Consider the following 24786-nt stretch of genomic DNA (forward strand, 5'->3'; position numbering starts at 1 on the left):
TCCTCTCGGCCTCCCCGGTCGGTGCCGCGCTGCGCTCCCGCCTCCCGAGCTCGGCTCGGCCCGGCCCGACCTACCAGGCAGCAGCGAGACCCAGAGCCGGCTGCCCTCTCTGCGCCGAGCCGAGCGGAGCCGGCGGGCGGGCGAGCGAGCGGGCGGTCGGGCGGAACGTCAGCGGCAGCGCGGGTTGCCGGCCGGACCCGGAGCGCGGACACGGGGTACGAGGCGGGGGCTGCCGGGCAACGGGGCTGCGGGCCTCGGCCTCGGCCTCGCGGGCGACGGAGCTGCCCCGGGGCCGCTCGGCCCGGCCCGGCGCTGCTCTGCCTCCGTCGGCGGCGCAGGCGACGGCGGGCGAGGGTGAGGGCCCGGGTCCGGGGGGCCGCGGACTGCGGGGGGCGCCTGCGGGGGGCTGTGGGGCTGCGAGGGCTCTGGGCCGGGCATCTGGGGCTGTGGGGCCGAGGGGTCTCCGCTGGCTGCTGATAGTGGCCTGGGCAAGTCCCAAGGTGAGTCCTGCCCCAACTCTGGTGAAACGGGAAACACGCACTGTGGGGCAGCTGCCGCTCGGGTCTCGCCGATGCCCAGGGCCCTGGCAGGGCTGAGGCTGGCCTTTGCTTTTGTCACGCATCAGATCGTTTTTCCCCACTCTGAAGTGTCAGGAGCTACATGTGCCAGCGATCACAGCTGAGCGGTGGTGCTGCTTCTCCTCTCCTGAAGCTTTTCTGACTTGATATTTTCTTGAGAGTGTAGCGAGAGGTAAGTCTGGTCACAAGAACTTAGAACTGCAAAGGTAAAGAGTAAATCCCCAAATCATCTGCGGGTAATGTGCTTATCTGTGCAGGAGCTGCCTGAAGCCAGTGGATGAGGATCCTGTTTGTGTATAAATGATTATCATGCACTTTTGAAGAAGTAAGCCCTCAGGTAAGTTCATTGTTAAGTATTTATAAAGCTGTTGTTGACTGTGCATTTTGTGTTGTTGAGTGGCAATAAATTAGCTTCCAAGTGTCTCTTGTGCCCTTTCTCTTTCATCCTCGCCTATAGAATTGTTCTTACATGTTCTCTGTAAACAAGAAAATGAAAACAACTAAGACTGGAACGGGGAGTTGGAGTACAGGGAGTGGAACACAATGACAACACAATGATTTTTTTTTTTTTTTTTTACTCTTAAAATCTACTTGCCTGCATTAGGTTGCGGGCTTTGCTGGAATGATTCGGAGTTCAATGTGTTTTCTTATTGCGGTCCCGTGGACAAGTAACTTTGGCTTTGCCTAGGCTGTATTTTGCACACACTTCTTTCTGTGCTGTTGCGTACTCTCCTTCCCCTGTTAGAATGCTGGATGCAGGTAGTCAGTTCAGAAGTCGTGTAAAGAATTACCTTTGCCTGTGCGTTTTGTCCGCTCTGCTCCTAGTCCCCCAGGTGTTTGCTGCAATGATTCTTTGTTTCCTTAAATTTATGTTTTGGTAGGTTATAAAAATGTTCAGTGCAAGCCAGTCCTCCAAAGCCCAGTTCCTCGACAAAGCACGCCAGGCTCGGGAGGAGCGGAGGGAGCTGAAGGAGAGGGAGCGTGCCGCCGTCCAGATCCAGGCTTTGATCAGGAGATTTCTCTGTCGATGCCGCCTGCAGAGGGAGATAAGGTGTGTGAAATTCTACCTTCCACGCTTTGCTCTTATCTGGAGAGGTGTGCTTGATTTTTAACTACCGATGCTCATTTTTCCCACTTTGGTAGGAGAGAAGTGGAGGATTTCTTTGGGGCAAATGAGTCTGGCTCAAGTAAAAGAAGTGCTCTTTCTATCTTCAGAATTGCTAGGAAACTACTGTTTGTATTTAATCATAAAGAGGACAAAGAGGTAAGGTTGCTACCCTGACATGCTTTTCTTCTTTTGAGGACATATTTCAACATGTGAAATATGTTTAATTAGTTATCTAGTGATGGTGTAGGTTCCTGCAATATATTTTGGCTTCAGAAATGTGATCTCTGTCTCCTAGTCCTTCTCGGAGAGATCTGCCTGTAAGAATGAAATAGAAGAACCCTTGAATGTTTTAGTAGCGGTTCCGTATTCAGGGCATAGTTTAACGAATGTTTTTCCTGGTGACCGTGCCAACTTCAGTAATTGAGCAGTGCCTTGTGATTTTTGTCAGCTGCACCAGTTCCCCAGACAGGTACGTTGTGGCAAGCTCACAAAGAGCTGTCCTGGCAGAGTGTAGCATGCAGGCTGTTCGTATTGCAACTGCTTTTCTGACCGTGCCCTGAACTTGTGGTTTCAGAGTGAAGCTCTTTGCTGTAGTGTCTATGAAATGATGTATTTGCCCCAGGAAACTGTGAGGGCTAATTATAAGGAAAACAATTGGAAAAGGGAAGGCTGTATTTAAATTGCAGCAGCAGTGGGTGACTTTTTTTTAATCTCTGTTCCATCGAAGTCCTCTTCCGTTGATGATGGTGCAAGTACTGCAAATGGAGTTTTCTGTATTTACAGCATAAAAAAAAAAATGTGTATATTACATACAAATTCTTTAAGTGCCTGGCATCCATTTGAAGTTCTGCAGGACAGTAATTGGGTGCATTGCTGAAATATGTCTGTTCTACTTCCTCTTCTCCTTCCCCTTCCAGCAGCAAGTCAGTCCCTTGCTGGGCCGAGGACTAGGCTGTGCTCGTTTCCACTCTATTTCTGGACACCGCTCTCAGCTAGGATAACCACAGCAGCCCATTCTGTAGCTCAGAATGGCTTTATAACTTGCAAGCATGTGACAAATACAGCTGGACTGAAATAATAATTAAGGAGTTCTGGATGTGATGGCCGGGCTCTGCTGAGAGCCGTGAGGGTTGGGAGTTCGGAACACACGGCTGCACTCGTTAGCCTTAAGCTGAACCCCAACAGGAAGATGCTTTTCCCGGCTTCAGTCCATGCTGTTGAGGCAGGCAATTTAGCAGGGAAGGCTGAGAAATTCCTCCTGTTGATGAGCACTGTGTTCAAGGAGGGAACTCTTCTGCATAGCTGTAGCATGACGTGTGAGATGCGCCCTCGGGGAAGGAGCCGTCGGCCCTGTCTGTAGGGAATGCGTTTGGAACATTTGTTGTTTTGATATGGAGGTATCTTGCTCCCTCTGCTGAGCTGTTCCTAGTGCTTTTCCAGAATAGCCCTTCCTGTAGTTAGAACTAATGCCACCTTTTTTTTTTTTCCCTCAGAGATTTGAAAAGCTGTGCCGATGTATTCTTAATAGTATGGATGTTGAGAATGAGCCCAAGGTCAGCAGGATGTTTTTTTTTTAGTTTGGGGGTGGGAGGGTTGTTTGTTTTTTTTAATTCTATGTGTGGGGATTTAGGTTGGTGATATTTGAATTTTTAGCTTTCAAAAGCCCCTGAACACTGCTGAGTGTTCATTCACATGGTGAATGTTTGGACAAGTTCTTTAGGATTCCCCTGATACTTTTGCTATATACAGCTTCTACAGCTATAGGAGTTAAAGGGCACTTTCTTTCTGTGGTGGGTGGTATGCTTTGCCCTGTGAATTCTGGGGGCAGAAATAACTTGGTTCTGCTGCTGGGTTCAGTCGGGCACTGAGGAGGTCGTTTTGTTACAAAGCTTCCTGGTAATGTATTCTGCCAGTCAGTATCACAAATACTAAGCACCGCTCCCATTTGTATCCTGCCTTTCTCAGGTGTGGTATGTGTCACTGGCACTCTCCAAGGATCTTACGCTCTTATGGATCAAACAGATCAAAGACATTTTGTGGTTTTGCTGTGAATTTCTCAAGCAGCTTAAGGTAAGAAACATTTTCTTTGTGTTTTGTCTCCCTGCATTTAACAGTTCTGTAGTTTGCAACGAGGCTAATTTGATTTATTAACGTTGGTGTTTGTTATCGCAGCCTGACATCTTACAAGACTCCAGACTGGTCAATTTGCACCTCACAATGCTTGTTACCTTCACAGACACTTCTACGTGGAAAATCCTTCGGGGAAAAGGTTGGTGCATCCAATTCAATGCTTCAAGCCACTGATCTGGGATTTGCTATTAAAATCTACTGAACGCTGTTTCTGCACCTTGTCTTCTCCCCGTGCTTACCACAAAGATTCATTATGCTTCTGTGCTTGCACAAAGCATAGACTGGGCAGCAAGGATTCTCTTCAGATTAGATAGGTTATTTCCCTTAGAACAGCAACAGTTACAACATTTTTGTAATGCTCCAAAATCCCCCACACAAGAAATGTTCAGGGGGTAATGGAATGAGTTTTTAGCTCTGGGTTTTTGTAGGAAATACACATAGAAAAGGTAGACAAGTTTCAGGAGGAAATATGACTCTTATACCTTAAACAAGGCTTGGTGGGAAATGCTGCTAAATGGTGGTTTTGCATATAAGGGCAAGGACTTTGTGCAAGAAGGGCTTATGAATTGACAAACTATTTTATAGTGTGTAAGGAAGTAAAGAGTGGAGCTGTGATGCTGATTTAGTAACATCAGTGTTTTAACCCGGAAGGTGAAACCCTGAGGCCTGCCATGAACCACATCTGTGCAAACATCATGGGACATCTAAATCAGAAGGGATTTTATTCTGTGCTGCAGGTCAGTCTCAGGCTGATACAGTTATGTCTTCTCTCTGTTCAAACCAAGCCCCAGTCCTGCGCTGTGGTCCTTGTTCTGAGGAGGCTTTTATGATCTCTCTGGTGGCGTGTCAGGGAGAAGCTGGTTGTGGAGCACTGGTGATTTGTCTGTGGGCATATTTTTCTTCAAAGCACCTGAGACCAAATATACCGTCTCCTTTTTGTCACTACTGCTGAATCTAAATCCTACTTAATCACCTCGTAATGAGATGGACAGGAAGGACTCTTGAATATTTTTCCAAACTTTGCTGCTGCCCTTTTGTATGGATTTGATTTGTTTACTGTTCTGTAGGGGAAAGGGACTGATGTAATTTTTCTTAATCTTTGAAATGAGAACGATATTACCAGGCAGCTATGACCTGTTAATTTTAGAAGGCCTAGGAACCCTGAGTACAGGTCCCAGAGAAATAAGTACTGTAGAGTGTCTGACTTGATTTCAGTTTCTCTGTTATGCCATTACTAACCTGAAGCCCTTCTAGTTCTGCCAAATGACTTGTAGTAACTGGTTTTTAAGTTTTTTTGGTGGTGTTCTTTTTCTCTGCTCTGAAAATAAATGCAAAGTGTTTCAGGAGTCATAATCTTTTTCTGAGTACTGCAGGGGTTTTTGTTTTTTGTTGTGTGTTTTCTTTTATTCCAGATTTTGCTAACTAATGGCTTGGCAAGATCCAGACCTTCCTTGTCCAAAGGCTCTTTAACTGCCATCTTCTCTCTTGCATTGCGGTAAGGCAGCCAGAGCTGCTTGGGATAATATGCAACCAAAGTTGTCTTTATTACGTTTTTGAAGACTTCTCATTCTGCCAGTCTCTTTGTGCTATTGAGAGTATGAAAGAAGCTGCTTTAGGCAAATAGCTCACTTTCCTGTCATCCTTTTTCCAATCAGAATGCTCTTAAGTCAGTAATTAGTGTTAGTATAAGCCTAGACTTCGGAGTGCCGTTCCAGTTTAGAGTCCAGCATCTGTATGTCTTTCTGTTGAACCATCAGAAGGGGTTGGAGTTCTTTAGATAAGTATAGTTGTGCCTCTTCACGATGAACTGCTGATGCAGATGTACCCGTTACTCAATTTGCAGGGACAAAGTTTGTCCCTGAAACAAGAGTTGGATGCAGATTTTTCTAATAGTTCAGTCTGTTCTCTTAAAAATAAGAAAAGTATGCTGTTACCCTGACCTCACCTCTGCAGAGCCCGTGTCTCTTCACTTTGGAAATCTGCAGCCGCTAACGAGCATTCTCTTAAGACTCCAGTGGTTAATTGTGTGCCACTTCCCTTCTATAGCTGTCACTGCTGGGATGGTGAGGTTGTGATGTTCAGTAGAGTAGTAGTGGACGTCCTTGAATATGTCACTTAACATCTTCCTAAGGAAAACAACTATGTAATTACTGACTTCGTGGTAGTGGGGAGAAGAGGAACGTAGGAGATTGTCGTGGCTTAACCTCAGTCAGTCAGCGGCTGAGCACCACACAGCTGCTTGCTCACTCCCCCTGCCCCCCCCCACCCCCGGTGGGATGAGGGAGAGAATTGGGAGAGTAGAAGTGAGGAAAAACTCATGGGTTGAGATAAAAACAGTTTAATAATTGAAATAAAATAACAACAACAATAATAATAATAATACACAAAGCAAGTGATGCACAATGCAATTGCTCACCACCCGCCAACTGATGCCCAGCCAGTCCCCGAGCAGCGGCCCCCCTTGACCAGCTTTCCCCAGTTTCTGTACTGAGCATGACGTCCCATGGTATGGAATGTCCCTCTGGCCAGTTGGGGTCAGCTGTCCTGGCTGTGCCCCCTCCCAGCTTCTTGTGCACCTCCAGCCTTCTCAGTCGGTAGAGCATGGGAAGCTGAAAAGTCCTTGACTAGTGTAAGCACTGCTCAGCAACAGCTAAACCATCGGTGTGTTATCAACATTGTTCTCATACTAAATCCAAAACGCAGCACTGTACCAGCTACTAGGAAGGAAATTAACTCTATCCCAGCCGAAACCAGGACAGAGATGAACCACATAACACTTACAGTGCTCTGGGTGGGATGGATGTGCTGTGTAAAAATACATTATGCTGTGAACTGTTTGGCTTATATTCCTTTGAGTCGTAAGCAATTTTGTGAACTTGCTATGATAACAGAAGTGTAAGTGAATGTTCTTTTTCCAGTGATGCTTCTTGACGAGGGTAGAATCGGCAGCCAGTTCTGAATGGCTCAGTTAAAGACTGCATCTTACTTTGCTAGGTCAGGTTTCTTGCACTGAAGTATTCTTCTCTCTGTAGCCCTGTGGTTGCTGCGCAGTTTTCAGACAATCTGTTGAGGTTGTTTCTGATCCATATCATGTCTGTGCCTGCTATAATGACTCATCTTGCTACGCTAACACCTGAGGTAAGTGGGTGATGTAATAGTACCAAAAATCCACTGAATATCACATAAGACCACTTGTTATTCCATTTTATCAGCTCTTGGAACAGAGCATTGGCATTTCTCTCTTTGCCAGTTTCAACTCTCTGTTGTGGAAGCGCTTGATCCCTACACCCTCCGGATACTCTGGGTTTCTAATACCGCAGGCGTTATTAACACCAGTGGGATGATGGGCTGAACTGCCTTAAAATAAATAAATAAAACCAATAAAAATAAAGGCGTATGTGACAGCTCGAATTTTTGCATGTCCTTATTCTTCCATTTGTGTAACCATAGACAGAGCCAAAGCAAAAATCAGTCCGTTGCATGGCAAAGGATCTGTGATGGTAACTAGTAGGCTGTCCACTAATCTAATTTAATTTGACTGCTCCTCTGTGTAGCTTGGTGCAGACAGACAAGTTTTGTGCCAAATGGGCATTCTGTGTTCTTACAGGCAGACAGTTGCAAAGGTCTGTCTACAACTAAAACATGGCCTGTTCACCTGCAAGGTTTTTTATTTCCTAGACCAGCTTCATGTCAAACACTTACTCTTCAGTGCAACAGTCTCAACTTGCTGCTTTATTTGGAAAGAAAAGACAATCCGAATTGCTGATGGCAGATCAGGTGTGGTTGTTCTGTGTGGCACTTCTCAGCCTCACGGGCAGTTAAATTCTGTCTTTCAGCGTCTGGCAGTGATAGAATCTCATGATCTTTTCCGCAAGTTCATCCTATTTTTAAGTCGTGAAGCACAATGCCGAGATGTCTGCGTGTGCCTTGAAGGAAGTCACACTCTTTGTTTGTTGGGTAAGGACCTGTAACACTTCTTTTTTTTTTTTTTACTGTGCTTGGAAGAGAGTCGAGTCAAATCTTCATTTTCCATGGGTCAGAGCTGCCTCCAACTCATCATTTTGTATCCTTATTTAGATGATTTCGAAATAATAATTGAGATTTATTTGGGGATATTGCAAACATGGTTTAAGGCCCTTGCAAATGGAGGAAGAGTCAGAGGCTTCTTGTATACATGTCATCATACCTAAACTGTGAAGTATTATCTCCACTAGCTTTTCACTTGGACTCTGAGAAAGTCTTGCAGTGTAGCAGACTTGAATCTTAACTTTCCTAAATGAATATGCTACTGAAATATTTAAGTTCACATTTCTGTAAAAGTAACAAGAGGAACAGTTGGAACTCAGGAATAACCATGGATCATCTGTAGCTTATAGTACTTTGTAGAAGGTGTTGGTGGGATACAGTTGAGAAGGCGGCCAAAGTGACGTGCCACCTTAGTGGTTGATAGAAATCCTCTCCTGGACCTGAAAAGGTGTGTGAGTTCATTTCGTCTGTTATGTCTGTAACCACTGTCCCACAGCATCTGTTCCTCTTTTAAGTCTTGCTGTGCTGGTCATTCCGCCAGGTAATCTTGTGTACTTGGGCTCCTTGAACGATAAAGTTCTTGAGGAGGAGACAGCCCATTTTGTGGGAGTGCTCATTCACATGCTTTCCTACTGCCAGAAGTACGTTTCACAAAAGAAATCCAACCTCACCCACTGGCATCCTGTTCTGGGATGGTTTTCACAGACTGTGGATTATGGGTAAGTGAGGAGGACCTTATGGTGATAGATGATTAAGCCTCTCTTTTTATTTTTTTCCTTTTTTTTTAATGCTGCGATGTGTTTTATGTTTTGAGATGAACAGTGTGACCCTATTCAGAATAACTTCTCGGATATTTCAGGTTATATCTGCACAATATGAACTGCTGCATTCATACAGAGACTATTACATGAGGAAATTAATTTAGTATAGTTAGAGTGGTAAACAGTGGCCATACTGGTACACTCGATACAGGACCTGTATATCAGCTCTTCCTGTGAGAACCATCTGTAGGGTGGGTGCATGCTCCATTTTGACTATGAGCTAAATGTATCAAAGTATCACTGTCTGGTGTTTTATTCCAGCCTGCCTTCTAACATGCCTCTCTGACTTGTCTTTCAGATTGAATGAGTCCATGCCTCTGCTGACAAAGCAACTGCAGCATCTCTGGGGAGTCCATATGATCCGCATCCTCTTCAGTGATGTGCTCAGCAAGAAATTGCTGGAGAATCAGGAAATAGCTCAGCTGCCAACACAGCCAGTTTCCCCTCAGAACAGCCTTCCTATGAAGAGTCAGTTCTGGAGGGTTGCTTTTTGTGTGTGTGTGTGTGTGTGTGTACGTGTGTCTGTCTCTCTCTCAGACTCACAGGGCTTTGACTTTTCCACTTAGGCTAAAAGCTTTGACTAATTACTTGCAGCAGCTGCTGCTGCTTAGGTGGGGATATGGTCTCTCCTATTTGTAATTCCTGCTCAGAATGCCTCTGTGACCTGGGGCAAGTCTCTTACTTTGGTGCTGTGAAAATATTTGCTTATTTTAGCAGTTTTTTTCATTGTTTCTCAAGTAGCTGAAGTGCTTACTGCATAACTTAGTACTTCCCAAGGCAAGATGGGAGGCCAGCTTCCCAGGTGAAAAGCAAGGTGAAGCTGGCTCGTGGACCTGTGATGCATGGTGATTCTGCAGAAGAGTATTTGGAATAAGACAGCTGTAATCTAGCTATTTTCTAGCTGCTGCCCATAGCACTAGATCCTGTGGTCATTAGTTACTGCAGTTCTGGTAAGGTTGTAAGTTCTAGAGTAACGCCCCCACGGAAATATTCTTCTGCATTGCTAGCAGCTGTACAGCGTTCTACCAGAAAAGTCCACCAAAGCCTACTGTCTGTGGAGTGACGTAGTCTGCTTAAAATCATCTTTATCGCATGGCTGCCAAGTGGCTGAGAATAAGAAATGGTTTGGAATAGGACTTCTGTCTCCTGAGCCAACATCTCATGTGCTTCTCTGTCACCAGATCTTTTGAAGAGAGCTTTCCAGAAGTCTGCATCTGTCCGCAACATTCTCAAGCCTGTTGGGGGCAAGCGAGTGGACTCAGCAGAAGTGCAGAAGGTGTGCAGTATCTGTGTCCTGTACCAAACCACTCTCACAACGCTAACGCAGATCCGCCTGCAGATACTCACAGGTCAGGGCACATCTGTGCTTTTCAAATCACTTAAAATGTGGAGAAAAAATAGATTTTTCTTATTAAATTCTGTTGACTTGTTGGTAGTTTTATTACTGACAACAGTTTATCGACTGGCTGGGTGGAAGGCTTGTTCCATCCTGAATCATACATCTGATCAATAACATTCATCACTTCTTTATCAAGCATTAACTCTCCAGAATACAAATTGAAGCAAGTTTTCCTATAATGAAACCTTGCTTACTCCATATCAAACTTAAGACTGAGTCAGTGTTTTTGAGAAGCCTAGCAATATTAATCTTTATGTGGTGCAAACACTGAATGCTTTCATACATCTTAAGAACAAATTACCTGTCTTACGAATGGATAAGCACTGTTTTGGTTTAGTGGCTAGAGCAGAGGAATGAGTCCAGAGCCTTGGATGCTTTGTTTGTGGCTATAGTGGTGACCACAGGTACAACCCCGTTCTTTGTGTTCTCATCTCTAAGATGGCTGTAATAGTGATTGGATCACAGGAATTAAATCTTTTCTCTTTAGAAAAAAGAATATTGCAAAATAATTAGTGGGAAAGGGCTTCAGATGTGCAAACGATTAATGCCTCGTTAAAAGCTTTTTTCTGCTTTTCTGGTGATTGTACATCTCCTGTTAATGCAGACAGGCTTGGGAGCCAAATATGATGCTTATGTTCCCTTCACGTAAAGTGTTGCTTTGCAAAAGGATCTTTCAGCTCCAAGTCAAGTTCGTCTCTTTGAGTCTGCGTGAACAAGCAGGCAGAACAAGCTTTACTGAGTGTGCTTTATATTTTTCCATTGCTAGGCCTCACTTACCTGGATGATCTGTTGCCCAAATTATGGGCTTTTATCTGTGAGCTGGGACCACAGGGCGGGTTAAAACTTTTCTTGGAATGCTTGAATAATGATACAGAGGAATCCAAGAGGCTGCTGGCCATGTTGATGCTCTTCTGTGACTGTTCCCGCCACCTTATCACGTAGGTAGCAAGCAGAGGGTGCTCTCTAGATTTGTGATGTGAAGCTGTTGTTCCTTATGTTTCAAGAGGAATAGTTAAGGTATTGCTGCCTTTGCGTAAAGATAACTAGGCAGAGTAAAGCAGCAAGCTTTTCAGGTAGAGTCCTGAGAAATAAAGGACTTCAAAAGGACTTTTCCCCTCAGCCGTGTGCTGCTTAAGGAATATACAGCTGGCTGAACTGGTAACAAAGTGTTACAACGCTGGTTAGGGAGGGGGAAGAAATATTTCTTCTGCTGCTATGGGCAACAGTTGTGTCAGTCCAAAGCAAACGCTTCGATGAGTCCAGACATGCTTTGAGGAACAATGTTATAATACTGCTGCAAGAAAGCTCCCCAGCTTACGTGCTTCTGTTTACAACTCCTTTGCTGTCTCGCTCATAGACTTACACAACACAAAGGATGGGAGAGGGGGTGGAAAATTGCCTTTGCTAGTCAGCAGAGACAATTTTCTTAGCTTGAATGATGAAAAAGTTTTCTTGGGGATGAGCGCATAGGTCCTTTTAACTATGAAATACAGGCTTTGCTTGTATCTCGGACCTTTCATACTGTCTCTGTTAGGATCAGATATCGATCAAAATCAATAAATAAGGTTTAGTTGTTTATGACTTTAGATCCTCGTGGGTGTCATTTGTCATGGAAATAAGAGCTGCTGCTAAAGGATAATGTGCCTTTATGAAAATTTCAAAAGGGAATTAAATTTACGCTTGTGCATTTGCATTTGTTTTCTCTGATAGGATTCTTGATGACATAGAAGTCTATGAAGAGCAGATTTCATTCAAACTGGAAGAGCTTGTTACCATCTCATCTTTTCTGAATTCCTTTGTATTTAAGATGATCTGGGATGGAATTGTAGGTAAGTGCTTTTAATAGTTTGAGTTGAGGTTACTATTAGAATAACAAAAGGCATTAATTTTGGAATTTGAAGCTTCTGCTAATCATTACTTTGCACAAAGAACCGTACTGCATTGTGTGGCATGAGAATATGTCCCAGTCTTTTGGTGTCCAGATGCCGCTATTGTGCTTGGCACCAAATACAGTGCACTTTTCTATTTCCAGTAAGAATTTGTGTAACAGACATGATGGGCATGTTGGTTTTTGCCAGAGACTAAGTTTAGCATGACTGGGCCATGTATTGGACAAGAATGTAATACAGTGCTTTGACAAAGCAGAGCAGGCTTGCTAGGGTCTCCGTAGATACGTAGCGTTGATCTATATGCTGGTATAATTTGGGTACAGCTCAATTCTGGCAATTAGATGAGATAGTCCGTTTCTGTTGTGATGGCTCAGTTGGAGCTGGCTGAGATGGCTTTGATGTGGCTAAGAGTTTTTTCACTCTGATCAAAGAAGAGACTGTCTGTCTTCCGGGAGGCACAAAATCTCTCCCTTCCAACTGAAGGCAGTGGATATTAGGAGAAATACACCTGCCCTGTTAGTGGGGGGTAGATGATCAACATGTTGCTCTTGGACACTCCTGTTACCTAGGGTGCCTGGACATTGCTGCTTTGTTCCTTTTGTTCAGAAAACGCCAGAGGGGAGACCCTGGAGCTGTTTCATTCTGTCCATGGCTGGCTCATGGTCTTGTATGAAAGGGACTGCCGCAGGCGTTTTGCTCCTGAGGATCACTGGTTACGCAAGTAAGTGTTCAGCTCAAGGCAAGGGTCGTGTGCAGCTGTGTGCTTGTCCCAGTGCACCAGCTCCCCTATGGGTGGCTGGTTTGGGATCCCTTCCTTTAAATTGAGTGCCTCTCATTCTGCCTGTGAGATCAAGGTCAGAATTGCTCCCTATGTTTGCATTTAAGGATGCCCCTCCTATTGTGCTTCTCTTCTGTGGTGTAAGGATTAGCTGCTGCTCATGGAGGGTGATGCTTTGAAAACTGACTCAGCACATAACAGCTTGAGTGTCTCTGGTCGTCTTAGATGTGTACACCTGAGCACTTAAGTCATCTTTGAAATCATTACAGGTTTCCTCTCTCTCCTACTCCCAGCTATTTACCACACCTGGGCATTTCTCAGGGATCTCTGAATCTGTGCCTTTCTTTGTAAGGGACCTCAAACCCAGCGTGCTCTTCCAGGAGCTGGACAAGGACAAGAAACGAGCCCAGCTGCTTCTGCAGTATATCCCGCACGTCATTCCCCACAAGAACGTGAGTGGGATGGGGCAGAGGATGGAGGCTGAAAAGCCAGTGACCTGGGTGGCATGGGATGGAAGGGACACGCGTCTTGAGCATTTTGTGACATGGAGCTTGTGATTGAAATGCCAGTTAAACAAAAGTCTTCTCCTCCCCCCACCCTCCAATGTATTTCCTCTAAACTGTCTTGATTTCTCTCATTGAGAGAGCTTATTTTTGTGGGCAGCTGCATAGAGTCATCCAGCAGTGCATGAAGTGGCTTTGGAGAAAGTCTTTATGCAGAAAGCAGAGTGTCTTTTTGCAGGTAGCAAATCTGCAGAGATGACAATTTTTATGTGGCGATAGGAAAGGTGGTTTTGTTTTCAGTATTGTCAGTACCCTGGCCCTCCCAAAGCAGAGCTTCAAGGATTTCTCTGCCCCACTGGGGAACAAGGAGGCAGATCCCACTATTTCTAGTGAGTAGGTGACAGTGGCATCATTGGGCCTAGCTGGGAACAGGACAACCAAGAGCTAGTTCTGGGCATGCATCAGGAGCATCTGAAAGCCCTGCTGCACTGGAGGATAAGGATCCTTGTGGATGAAGACTTATATCTGGTTTCTTTTTAAGAGGGTGCTGCTTTTCCGAAATATGGTTACAAAGGAGAAGGAGAAGCTTGGGCTGGTTGAAACCAGCTCCGCATCACCTCATGTCACACACATCACTATCCGCCGCTCACGTATGCTGGAGGTGAGTGACTTGGCTTGCAGAAGCCAGCCAACAAGCCAGTAACTTGATGTGACAAGAATGGGGTGTGAATTTTGTTTTTATATCCTCTGTGGATGCTGAGGGACCCAGTGCCAGTTCTGTCTGCTTTTGTATGAAGTGACGTTACAGGAAAATGCTGGACCTTAGTTCAGTTCAGACTGCTATAAACCTGGAGTTTTGGCTAGGAAAAGTACTGGTCTTTTTGGACAAAATTCAATGATGAATGCAGATTTCTGTGGTGTATCTGTCTCCTGTCTCTGCTACATGTCTGCGTGGGTGTTTCACATGTCTCCCTGTATGATTGTCCTCTGGCTCTTCTGGTCTGTGTAGGATGGATATGAACAGCTACGGCAGCTTTCCCAGAATGCCATGAAGGGAGTGATCAGAGTGAAGTTTGTGAATGATCTGGGTGTCGATGAGGCTGGTATTGATCAAGATGGTGTCTTCAAAGAGTTTCTGGAAGAGATAATAAAGAAGGTGTTTGACCCCGCACTCAACTTGTTCAAGGTATGATGCAGGGCTGCAGATGCTGACCATGATGACCCACTGCAGAAAGAAACTGACTGGCTCACTGTACTGTTATCTCTGTTTGTGTGCAGACAACCAGTGGTGATGAGAGGCTGTATCCATCCCCAACATCCTACATTCATGAGAACTACCTACAGCTCTTTGAGTTTGTGGGGAAGATGCTTGGGAAGGCTGTATATGAGGTGAGCCAAAAGTACCATACTAGGATATTGGCACTGTTGGTATAGCACTGTTCAGAAGCAGTTCTGTGATGGTGCCCTTTGCCTTCGAAAGCATCTGTCACATGCTTGGGGAGGTGTTACTGAAGAGGTGAGTTTGAAAAAATGACTTGGATAAAGTTACTGATGATGGAGCAGTCTGGCACTTCTTCAGGCATGTATTAAAAATAATTTTGGAGGCAAAACCTGGGATATACCTTGATTATTATTCTTGGTGCTGGGGACACTAGCTGGAATAGTCTGTTATTTTGGTGTTACACCTTACAAGCATCCATTTGTTGATACCTTACTTAAAGGGACATGTGGCTAAAAGGAGGATGGGATGACAGAATGACCCTCTCCATGTAAAGTAGTTCTTTTAAAGGAAACGTGGGGTTCCCCTGTTGCCTTTTTGCACTGCTCCACTAATTACTGGATTTTAAGAGGATATGGTTTTATTAGCTGATTTCAACATCTTGCATCTTTGCACTTGTTCCACAACACATGATCTGCCTGCAGGCCTCGTAGGTAAGCAAAGATGTTGCACATAACAAGTATGCGGCGGGACCTTACCTATGCATTCTTGTTGTCTGTAGGGAATAGTTGTGGATGTACCATTTGCTTCCTTCTTTTTGAGTCAGCTACTTGGGCACCACCACAGTGTCTTCTACAGCTCCGTAGATGAACTTCCCTCCTTGGACTCTGAGTTCTATAAAAATCTCACTTCAATTAAGGTTTGAGCATTACTTTTCCTGTGGTTCAACTCCCTTATCACTGGCTGCTGCTAGAAATAATAGAACTGCAAATGCCTTTGGGATACTGATCATCTTTAAAACCACCCTGGAAGTAATTGGTGATTCTGAGGCAGGTTGGCAGGTAGCTGTCCTGTGTTTTTACTGGAGCAAGCAGGGATGAGAAAGGAGTCTGAAGGTGTAAACCTGGAACTGGCAATCAGGAAAGCCCAATTTTTAGCCTCAGCTCTTGTGCAGTCTCCCCATAACCTAGAGCAACTCGTGTATTTGTTATGCTTTGGTGCCTCGTGCCTGTTGGGGATCGCTTAGTGGAAGAGTAATAAAAAAATGCAGAGCTGCTATCCTGCTGCTAAACACTGACCTTCTTTCCCTTTCTCTGTTGTTCCTGTAGCGTTATGGTGGTGATATCAGTGACTTGGGCTTAACACTGTCCTACGATGAAGATGTGATGGGTCAGGTAGGCTTTTATTCAATGACTGTGTTGGACCTTATCTCTGTTCCAAACACCCTCCTCGTGCTAGGTGGTGACGAGCAGAGTTCTGGGCACTGATGGTCAGAGTCCACAGCCCTGGCTCAGGCAATCCCTGTTTCTCCTGCTTAGATCCTAGCTGCTCCGCATGGGAGCGTCTCCCTCACTTGTCTGGCTGAGGCTACCAGGAAGAGCCTTTGAAGCACTAAGAGGGATCCTGAGGATTGTTGCCCACTGCTGTGGGAAAGCATGTGGTGCCAGAAGTGGCAGATTGTGAATATAAACAGTTGGCAGCAGAACTAGGTTTGACTCCTGAGCAGAGGTGTCCTAGTTTTTATTAGTGTCCTTAAAGCAGAGAAATACACCTGCAGTCTGACTTGCCAGCAGAAGACAGCTATTATTCTCTGCTGAGCTTTCTGAGAGCTGCTCTTGAGCATCTAAAAGTCGGGCAGTCTGTACAAGTTCGTGCTACACAAAGTGCTTTTTACTCTGGTACTTGTGTTTCTGGATATGTCAGGTGGATGCTCTGTGTGGCCCATCTGAACAAGAATCCTGAGGGGACTGACTAGTAAATGACCTTGTGTTTGATTGTGGTTAGGGCTTAGCTCTGCTCTCCTTTTACAAAAAAATGCCTGTGCTGAAAGGCTGGCTCAGCTTCAGAGGTTCTCTGAACTCAGCCATAGGATTCTGCAGCTTCGTTCAATATTTAGCTGTGGGCAGAGAACAGCTTTTTCCACAAAAAGGTTGCCTTCTGACCCTTAATTTTTTCTAGTGCCAGGATTTTTTCTTTTCTAGTTGAGAAACATTGCGTTTTGCTTTCCCTGCATAACTGGTTTTCCCCTCTTTTAAAAAGAAGAATCTATGTGAGTAGGGAGGAATTCCTTTTCTTTAAACGTAGCTGTTTCCATCAGAGAAACTTGAAGCGTGTCAGGAGATCTCTTGGCCTTGAGGAGAAAAGGCTGTTTGTCAGTCCCTTATGAAGGCTTGAAGGTTCTTGGTTGCCCTTGTGCCTTGGGTTCTGTGATGCTGTGTATGCATAGCTGGAAAATATGGACGGATAAGATAAAAATGCCGTTGCTGTCTGTATATGCTGTTGTTGCTGCAAATTCTGTGGGGAGACCCCAGCTAGCGCTAAGCCTGAGCACCGTTAGCAGTGTAGATCCAGTGGCACAGAGCTCAAAGACCACTAAGTCACGGGGTGTTTATCTGGGGCAGCTTGTCCTTGAGAGCTTTGCGTGCTGCAGTTTCTTATTCCTAAGCTGGCTAGTTTGGACCTAGCTTGCATAAATCTGGTAGCAGCAATAGCAGTGTAAACGCACCTGCAAAGCTGCGAGGGTGAATGGGAAGCAGCTAAGTACTGATACAGCCCTGCTCCGCGCAGGTGAAAGGTTGCAGCCACTGCACAGTGGGCTGAACACCTTGCTGCTGCCTCAGGATTGCTGAGGTTTCGGCTTTGAGGTTTTTTCCACCTTAAAAATAAAGGTAGGAAACAGCATATGAGAGCCCAGCAGTAAGACATGGAAGGCTGCAGCACTCAAAACTTCAAAATAAACCAGGGGACTCCTGTTTGCCTTGTGCTGTGGCCATGCTGAAGCAGCCAGGTGGGGTAACCCTGTGGTTCCTGAATGAACTTGTGTGTCCCCACTAGGTACGGCTCTGTGTCGGGCACAGGGGAGCTGAGCTCATTCCCTGTGCTGGGCTCCCTTCTGACCTTGGAAGTCACCTGGAACTGAAGCACAGAGGCCACTGTAATATGTGAATAATTACTTTCTGCCTCTTAGCGTTGGTGCAAAGATGAGTCATGACTCTGTTGTTGTAGCAAGCACCCAGAGGGTCCCTGCTGTGTCTCTGAGCAGTGCTGTCGGCTGAGCACCAGACCCTGGCCTGGCAGGGCAGGGAGGAGATACTTCCCAGCTGTCTCGCTTTCTGAGCGCTCTCCGTTTCATGCCTTGAGTGCCCAGCTTGAGGGACAGTGAACTCCAGGGAGCTCTGTCACTCACGTGGCCCCAGATGAGACCTGTGGAGCAGACAGTTTTGGATTGTGCTGTTAGACTGAGCTATACGAAGGCTCTGAGCATGTTCAGCCTCTGGATTCTGGGATTGCGACAGTCCCCCGGGGCTCTTTGAATTGATTTGTGTGCAGTTCAGCAGTGATGGATCAGACTAGAGAGGAGGCTTCCTCAAAGAGGGGCTGGCTCCACTGGTGGGAGAGTCGGAGTTCCCTACTGTTCAATTACTATGTTAATAGTTAAGTGAAACTGGTTCAAGACAGAAGCAGGATTATTACTTAAATTTTAAATCCTACTGTTTTATTGTAAAAACAAATGTTTTATGGGGAGGTAACAGCTTAGCGTGGCATTTCTTTCCATTGTGGTTCCAGGCAGTAATTAGCAATACAATCATTTCTTCCCTCAGCTTGTTTGCCATGAACTTGTTCCTGGAGGGAAGACCATTCCTGTTACCAATGAAAATAAGTAAGTACAGCAATTAGATTTTTAAGGTCACCGCTGCAAAATACTTTATTCTAGTTCCTTGGGCTTGCATCTGGAATGAATTGAGATAGATTGGAGTAGAAGGAGCACATAAATATCTTAATAGAATTTACTGGTTACAGTTCATCGGCAGAAATTGTATTAAATTCGATTTGCAAAATAAAAATTGACAATTTACTTCTTGAAACAGCGCTTCTGAGGTCAAAGGCACACAGCCTGTGAGATTCTGCAGGATTTAATGACGGTGATAGATACAGACAGATGGATTCAAAGCAATTCAGGCACACAGTCATGAACATAGAGGGCACAGATGCTCAAAGACACCTTGGAGCAGACAGATCTTCTCAGAATGATAACATGTGGCAGTTGTATAAAGCACTCTTCTTCAGAAGAGACAGTGGTGAATTCAAATGTAGTCGACAGTCGTACTTTAGACACAGGAAATCAGAGGAGACACTGAGCCCTGTAGCTATTTTCACAGATAACCGGCTTTTAGATAGTTATCGTAAATGTCAACTCCGGAGCCTGAAAACCAAACCCACCTTTTTGTTCCCTTCATTTTTTTTTCTTCTCTATACCCTTCAGTGATCGTAAAAGCAGGATAAAATATCTATTAAGCAGATGTGTGTTTGAACTGGTAATCTGGGGGTTGTTCTCTTTAATGGCAAGTGAAAGCTGGATTCTACCTGAGGATTTGTCTTTGTTAGACGTGCTTTGCAATCTGATGTTCCCAGTCTTTTCCCTTCTCGAGCTCTGACCAGGGAGTTTGCATTTGAAAGGATCTTGCTCTGGCTTGTCAGAAGTCAGCTCAGGGAGAAAGTTGAAAGTCCTGTATGTTACTCTACTCGCTTATAGCAGAAATTTTGAAGCTTTTGTGCAGATGTGCACACAAGTTGGTAGTTGGGAGGGAGCAGGAAAAGCGTTGTAAGTGGAAGCAATCTAGAAACAGTTCTGTTTGTTAATGGCGGAGTGAGGTTACCTAGCTGAAAACCCGGTCAATGTGGTTGTGGTGGTGTCTGCCTAGGAGCTGATGAGGAAGAATCAGCAAGTTCGGTTGTTTTGACTGTTGGTGAGAAGAGGAAGCCTGATGGTGCTCCCTCTAATAAACAGTGCACCTCTTCCATACTCCTGGGATGAAGGTGGAAATCTCCTAAGTGTTTTTTGGTGTGTTGATTCTCCAGCCGTGCGTTTCAGTGCAGGCAACATCAGAGCCCAGACAGTTGTTTTTCAAACGTAGAGGAGTGCCTGTGACTGGGGATCTGATCCTTTAAAGAAGAGTTGGATGCATGCTCCCCTCTGTGAGCTGCTCTCCGGCCAAGGTTGATCGAGTGATTATTAGAGCCAGCTAGTCCCTGGGTTGGGAAGAAGCCCTGAGAAATGAGCAGACAGTCCCAGAGGCGGGGGGTGGGGGGGCAAAGTCTGGGCAGAAGAACAGCTATTTCTGCTTAGATTAAGAGCAGGGCCCTGAAGGAGAAAGTATAATGCATCTCCAGGCAGTGCTAGTCCCTTTTGGGCTGGAGAAGGCAGGTCAGCAACCTTGTTCCTGCACCGGTGAGGTGGTTGTCCCTTGCTGCTCCAGCTCCCTCACTGCCGCCTTCCCTGTCACACGCAGGATCAGCTACATCCATCTCATGGCTCACTTCCGGATGCACACACAAATCAAGAGTCAGACAGCAGCACTCATCAGTGGATTCAGGTCGATCATTAAGCCTGAATGGATTCGTATGTTTTCTGCACCAGAGTTGCAGCGGCTGATCTCCGGTGACAATGCTGAGATTGACCTCGAGGACTTAAAGTAAGTGAGCAACTTGGTCTGCTGGTCTTCTCACTCAGCAAACCAAGCCATTTTATTATATAGCTATATGGAGGTTTGCAGGGGACTGACTCTTTCACAACTTTCTGCTTCTCCTAATTGAAATTTGAGGAGCAGACAGAAACGAATGGAGCTGAAGAACATGTTCCTTAAAGGTAATTTGGACAAAGTACTAATGAATGGGAAGGGTCCTTCCTTCCACTGGCTCCTGAGCAGAATTTCTCTCTGCCCTTCCCTTTTCTCTGATCAAGTGCCCAGTAAGCGTTGGTGGGGGCTCAGTACTGGCAGAGTGAACCCTGACTCGTGGCAGGTATTGATCCTTCCAGCACTTGTCAGCCGGCAGCTGTGACCCTCCTGCTGCAGTGGGACACAAGCCTATCGCAACCTTTCTCTCCCCAGAAAACACACGGTGTACTATGGGGGCTTCCATGGGAGCCACCGGGTCATTATCTGGCTGTGGGACATCCTAGCCAATGACTTCAGCCCTGAGGAGAGAGCCATGTTTCTCAAGGTAAATGCAGTCATTTCAGCCCAGCCTGCCATTTGGGGTGGTTGGGCCAGTGCTATTCTCCTCCTGTTAGCTGGGTGCTTTCTGCACTAATAGAAGGAGTGTCAGAATGCTTGATGCCTTAAAATCAACATCCTGCTCCCCTGCAGAGGGGCAGCTGTGGAAGCAGAGTTCCTATAAATGCTCTTGTGTCACCATGAATAGTCCTGTTTTCAAAGGCTAGCAGAGCTGTGTGCTAAAGCTCTGCAGTATTGTACTGGGGGGGTGCTCAAATGCCAGTCCAAGCAGCTGTCTGCTGTGACTGCGTTAGCCGCATGTCTGTTATAGCCAGGCTGCTCTCGCTGCTGCTGTCTTTCACTGTCCGTCACTTTTTCAGTTTGTTACCAGCTGTTCCAGGCCTCCACTTTTGGGCTTTGCCTACCTCAAGCCTCCTTTTTCCATCCGCTGCGTGGAAGTCTCTGATGATCAGGTAGGTGCCCTGCTTGCTGGTGTCTCACACATTCCCTGCCAGGCTTCTGGCAGCCTCCTTCCCTGCCCAGCTTCCTCATCTCTGTCTGACCAGGAAACTCTAAGGCATTGAAAATATATGCTCCACAGGGCAAGGTGAAAACAACCTTACACTAATAGGATGCATATGGCTGCACCTACCTCCTCCCACACACAGCAGCACTTGGGCTCTTTTTGCCTGTCTCCAGGGTTGTGTTTTCTCCTCGGGACCTCCCTGTGCCCCGTGCCTCTGATCCTGCTCCCCTCTGCTCCCTGCGAAGGGACCCTGCGTGTGTAATGGCAGTTGCAGTTACAAGAGAAGCTCCTTTCTGTTGTGGGGGACAGGGCTTTGAGGTTTGACTCTCCCTGTTCCCAGCAGACAGGTTTTGTGTTAGCACCTCTGCCCTGTGTGTAGGCACCCTGCTTTTGGAAGGAGCACAGCAGAGAGGTGCAAGGGTGATGCATTTCTGCCCTGTTCCAGGACACCGGTGACACGCTGGGCAGTGTGCTACGGGGCTTCTTCACAATCCGCAAGAAAGAGCCAGGTGGGCGTCTCCCAACCTCCTCTACGTGTTTCAACCTCCTCAAGCTTCCCAACTACAGCAAGAAGAGCATCCTGCGGGAGAAGCTGCGCTACGCGATCAGCATGAACACGGGCTTCGAGCTGTCCTAGTTGCCATGGCCCCGGACTCTGCAATGGGCGCTCTCAGAGCTGCTGACTGCTGCTGGAGGTGGAGGCCTTCATGCACAGAGGATGGATCAGCTCCATGGGAGCTGACTGCTCACTCGAGGGCTGGAGAGATGCAGCTGATAATAGAGGTTTACAGGGAAGAGCTTCTGGGCTAGACAGGGCTGGCTCTTCTTAGGCACTTCTCCAGGATGAAGGCGGTGATGGGCCTGACCCAATACACTTCACTTGACACCCACGTAAATCGTCTTTAAAAGCAAACCCCGGGGGAGCATAAAAGGAACATTAAAAGTGCCAGTCAGATTTGTGACCGTAATACCCCCCAGCAGGCTGTGCAGTCTGGGCAGCTGCTGCTGTGGGAGTGTTTCTTTTTCCTTTCCCAGGAGATGGTCCAGTTTCTTAGTGGGTGGAAGTCAAGTCTGTGGGAAGCTGCACAAAGGCAGAAACATGACAGAGCCCACAAGGAGACGAGCACGAGGCTGCAGCATTGGATGTGCCACAAATGAGCACTGTTTACTCAGGACAGGTACTGTGCGGGGGCTTCCTGACGCCCTTGCTCTGTGCAGGGCCCTTGCGTTTGTCTTGGAGAATGAACCACTGGCCCAGAGTCGAGAAGCAGCAGGTTAAACGCAAGCAGATGGACCCTGCCATTCTCAGGAAGGCTTCAGAGTGCTATAGGTTAAGAGCTCAAGCAGCAGGCGTGGGGGTCAGCGTGCTGAGCCAGCTGTGCCTCTGCCAAGCTCTTGCCAGAGCCTGTGCTTTGGACGAAAGTGGTTGTTGTCTGAATTTGCTCAGGAGTAGAAAAGGTTTAATCTTATTTAGTTTCCAGAGGATAGGAGCTGGCACGCAGCTCGGGCAGCCCTCACTCCCCAGCACAGTGCTCAAGTGGGACAGGTGCCCCCTGTGCTTTCCGGAAGGGGAATGGGTTGAGCTGCCGAGAGCCCCTCTGGAAACCTCCGCTGGCAAAATTCCTCTTACTTGGATAGAAGTTTCACTTTGTTTGCAGGCTCTTTTGTTAGGGAGATGTGCTGTTTCGAACCAGGACTTGGTCTCTGCGTAACAGCCACATTTGCTTTGTTGCCAAACTATTTATTTTGGTTGCTTTGTCTCTTTCTGGCCTTATTTTTAACAGTTGATGTTTGCCTGTAGCAGGCAGCTTTTTCAGGTTGTTCTGAAAGGGAGGGCGTGAGTGGGGGGGTGTGCACGTGTGTGTGTGTTGGGAAGGTGTGGACCCTTCCTGCCATTTCTAAAGAAGTCCAGAGCCTGACTTGTAAAGTGTCTCTGCAGCTTCCCAGCCTTGGTCCCTCGTGCTGCTGCAAGTCCTGCCTCGGCCCAGGCCAGGTGAGAGGAGAGACTGCCGTCTCCTGGGCTGCTCTGTCCTTGCTGGGTTTCTGGCACGAAGGAAAGCCATGTATTCTCCTGTTCAGCACAGGATTAAAAACCAGTCACCTTCTCCCTTTCCCCTGTTGCCGCTCACTAATAAAACAAGCTCCCACAGAGGCTGCTAGTATCTCCCCTGGACTTCCTTTCCCCTCCTTACTTTCCTGTGGCGCTGGTGACCCTCACCCTGTGCTCTGGCCCCTCTGCACTGTATGGGCAGATCGGCTCGGAGCCTTGCTGCACAAGTCAGCTTGCAGCAGCCGCTCTGGTGCGAGGCTGCCATACCCTACCTCATCCTCTGGCTTGCCTTGGTCCACCTCGCGGGGATTCGCATCCCCAGGCGTGCTCAGCGTAGCACAGATCTCCGGACGGAGAAGGCTCCCTGGGGTCTTTGGAAGACCCTCTTAACCACGATATGTTGCACATTTCAAACATGAGAAAATACTTGGCACCATTCAACCAAGAGTATGGAGATGGCCTTTGCTTCATCTTTCTCTTTTGTCGTCTTCAGCTGATTTTCAGAGAAGTAACCCTTTTTTTAGAACCAGTGCCTGGAAATGCACCTGGAAAACAACGTCGGGATCCTTTTTCTATGTCAACTCAGTAATATTAAACAGGAGTGACTGGAAGTGTTAGTGAGGACAGGAATGTCTGCATTCAGAGGATTCAAGATACTGGACTAAGTGAGTCCAGCGAAATTAAAAATGATAGTAAATTTTTTTTTTTTCTTCACATAGAGCATTTCAGCGTTAATGAGTTGTTGACTGTGTAGTTGAGAGGTTTAGGCACTGACTTGTACCAATCATAGTTTAAAATATCACACAAGATCTCTTTTTCTCTTCTAGAAAAATGCAGTGTCTAAATAGAGCACAACGATTGTTCAATGAAGTGAGTTGTTGAACACGGTGAAATAAAATCTTTGCTCCCCTTTTTTCCTTCATTCCTCAGGAGTACAATTCCTAGAAAAGATCTTAACGCAGACTTAGCTAGGTCCCTCCAAACCTGGAAATATTGCACTATGAGACACTACATCCAATTTTGTAGCTAGCGTATAAAACGTGGTTGTCTAGTAAATGCCCTGGTGGCTGTGTGCGCAACAATAATATTGCTCGTCAGTAGCTGATTTCTGTATGACTGGGAGGCTTTAATATATTTTTACCTGAGCAGAAGGCTGCGAATGTGTATCGGTCCCTGCCTGCACTGCTGTATTCTGCGTGGGTGTTCTTTGTCGGGCAGGGATGGTTTTGCCATGGGAGATTAATGACTATTTTTTCTATAGAAGGCTCGCTGCTGTGGAGACCTTGGTTATATCCCTTGTATCAGAAATGCAGGGAAGAGAAAAATAAACCTGGTATGAGTAAGACGATTGGATGTCTGCTTTTCCTTTCCCTGGGTGTAATGCTCCTGCTCAGAGCACAGGGCAGAGGGGAGAGCAGAGCTTTGGGGCGCTGGTACCTCTGCCAGGAGGCTGCGAGGCAGGGGATGGAGGCTGCTGGTCCCTTGGAAATCCCCTTTGTCAGGCTGGTTCCTGGTGCGTGTGCTCAGGTGTCCCTGAGAAATGG

At 46.4% G+C, this 24786-nt stretch overlaps 1 protein-coding gene across 5 annotated transcripts; it reads left to right on the plus strand.

The window, feature by feature from the left end:
* The first annotated feature begins 190 nt into the window (after positions 1 to 190).
* On the plus strand, positions 191 to 24590 carry UBE3B (ubiquitin protein ligase E3B). 5 transcript variants are annotated; one of them, XM_076353088.1, is made up of 30 exons: positions 281 to 354; positions 648 to 750; positions 836 to 915; positions 1460 to 1629; positions 1722 to 1842; positions 3180 to 3239; positions 3652 to 3756; positions 3859 to 3955; positions 4468 to 4553; positions 5229 to 5311; positions 6849 to 6954; positions 7653 to 7773; positions 8384 to 8561; positions 8962 to 9131; positions 9845 to 10012; positions 10829 to 11000; positions 11773 to 11891; positions 12558 to 12672; positions 13082 to 13181; positions 13774 to 13893; positions 14242 to 14418; positions 14511 to 14621; positions 15233 to 15370; positions 15780 to 15845; positions 18273 to 18331; positions 19962 to 20144; positions 20274 to 20317; positions 20414 to 20472; positions 20562 to 20673; positions 21047 to 21127. In XM_076353088.1, the coding sequence occupies exons 4-29, from the start codon at positions 1469 to 1471 to the stop codon at positions 20637 to 20639; spliced, it is 2997 nt and encodes a 998-aa protein (XP_076209203.1). In that variant the 5' UTR covers positions 281 to 354; positions 648 to 750; positions 836 to 915; positions 1460 to 1468; the 3' UTR covers positions 20640 to 20673; positions 21047 to 21127. The 5 variants fall into 5 exon arrangements, with proteins under 5 accessions (XP_076209199.1, XP_076209203.1, XP_076209198.1 ...); XM_076353084.1 differs by lacking the exons at positions 281 to 354; positions 20274 to 20317; positions 20414 to 20472 and adding exons at positions 191 to 215; positions 21638 to 24590 and having other exon boundaries at positions 21047 to 21139; XM_076353083.1 differs by lacking the exons at positions 20274 to 20317; positions 20414 to 20472 and adding an exon at positions 21638 to 24590 and having other exon boundaries at positions 21047 to 21139.
* Positions 24591 to 24786: the final 196 nt, after the last annotated feature.

This window comes from Aptenodytes patagonicus, chromosome 15 (genome assembly GCF_965638725.1).
Source record: "Aptenodytes patagonicus chromosome 15, bAptPat1.pri.cur, whole genome shotgun sequence".
Classification (NCBI taxonomy): domain Eukaryota; kingdom Metazoa; phylum Chordata; class Aves; order Sphenisciformes; family Spheniscidae; genus Aptenodytes; species Aptenodytes patagonicus.

What these genes read in the sequence shown, in the direction of transcription:
- UBE3B (XM_076353084.1), top strand. Translation starts at nt 1,469, where the DNA reads ATGTTCAGTGCAAGCCAGTCCTCCAAAGCCCAGTTCCTCGACAAAGCA. An exon ending in ATCTTCTCTCTTGCATTGCG is followed by an intron (nt 5,312 to 6,848) that starts GTAAGGCAGCCA and finishes TTCTCTCTGTAG; the next exon opens with CCCTGTGGTTGCTGCGCAGT. An exon ending in AAAATCTCACTTCAATTAAG is followed by an intron (nt 15,371 to 15,779) that starts GTTTGAGCATTA and finishes TTGTTCCTGTAG; the next exon opens with CGTTATGGTGGTGATATCAG.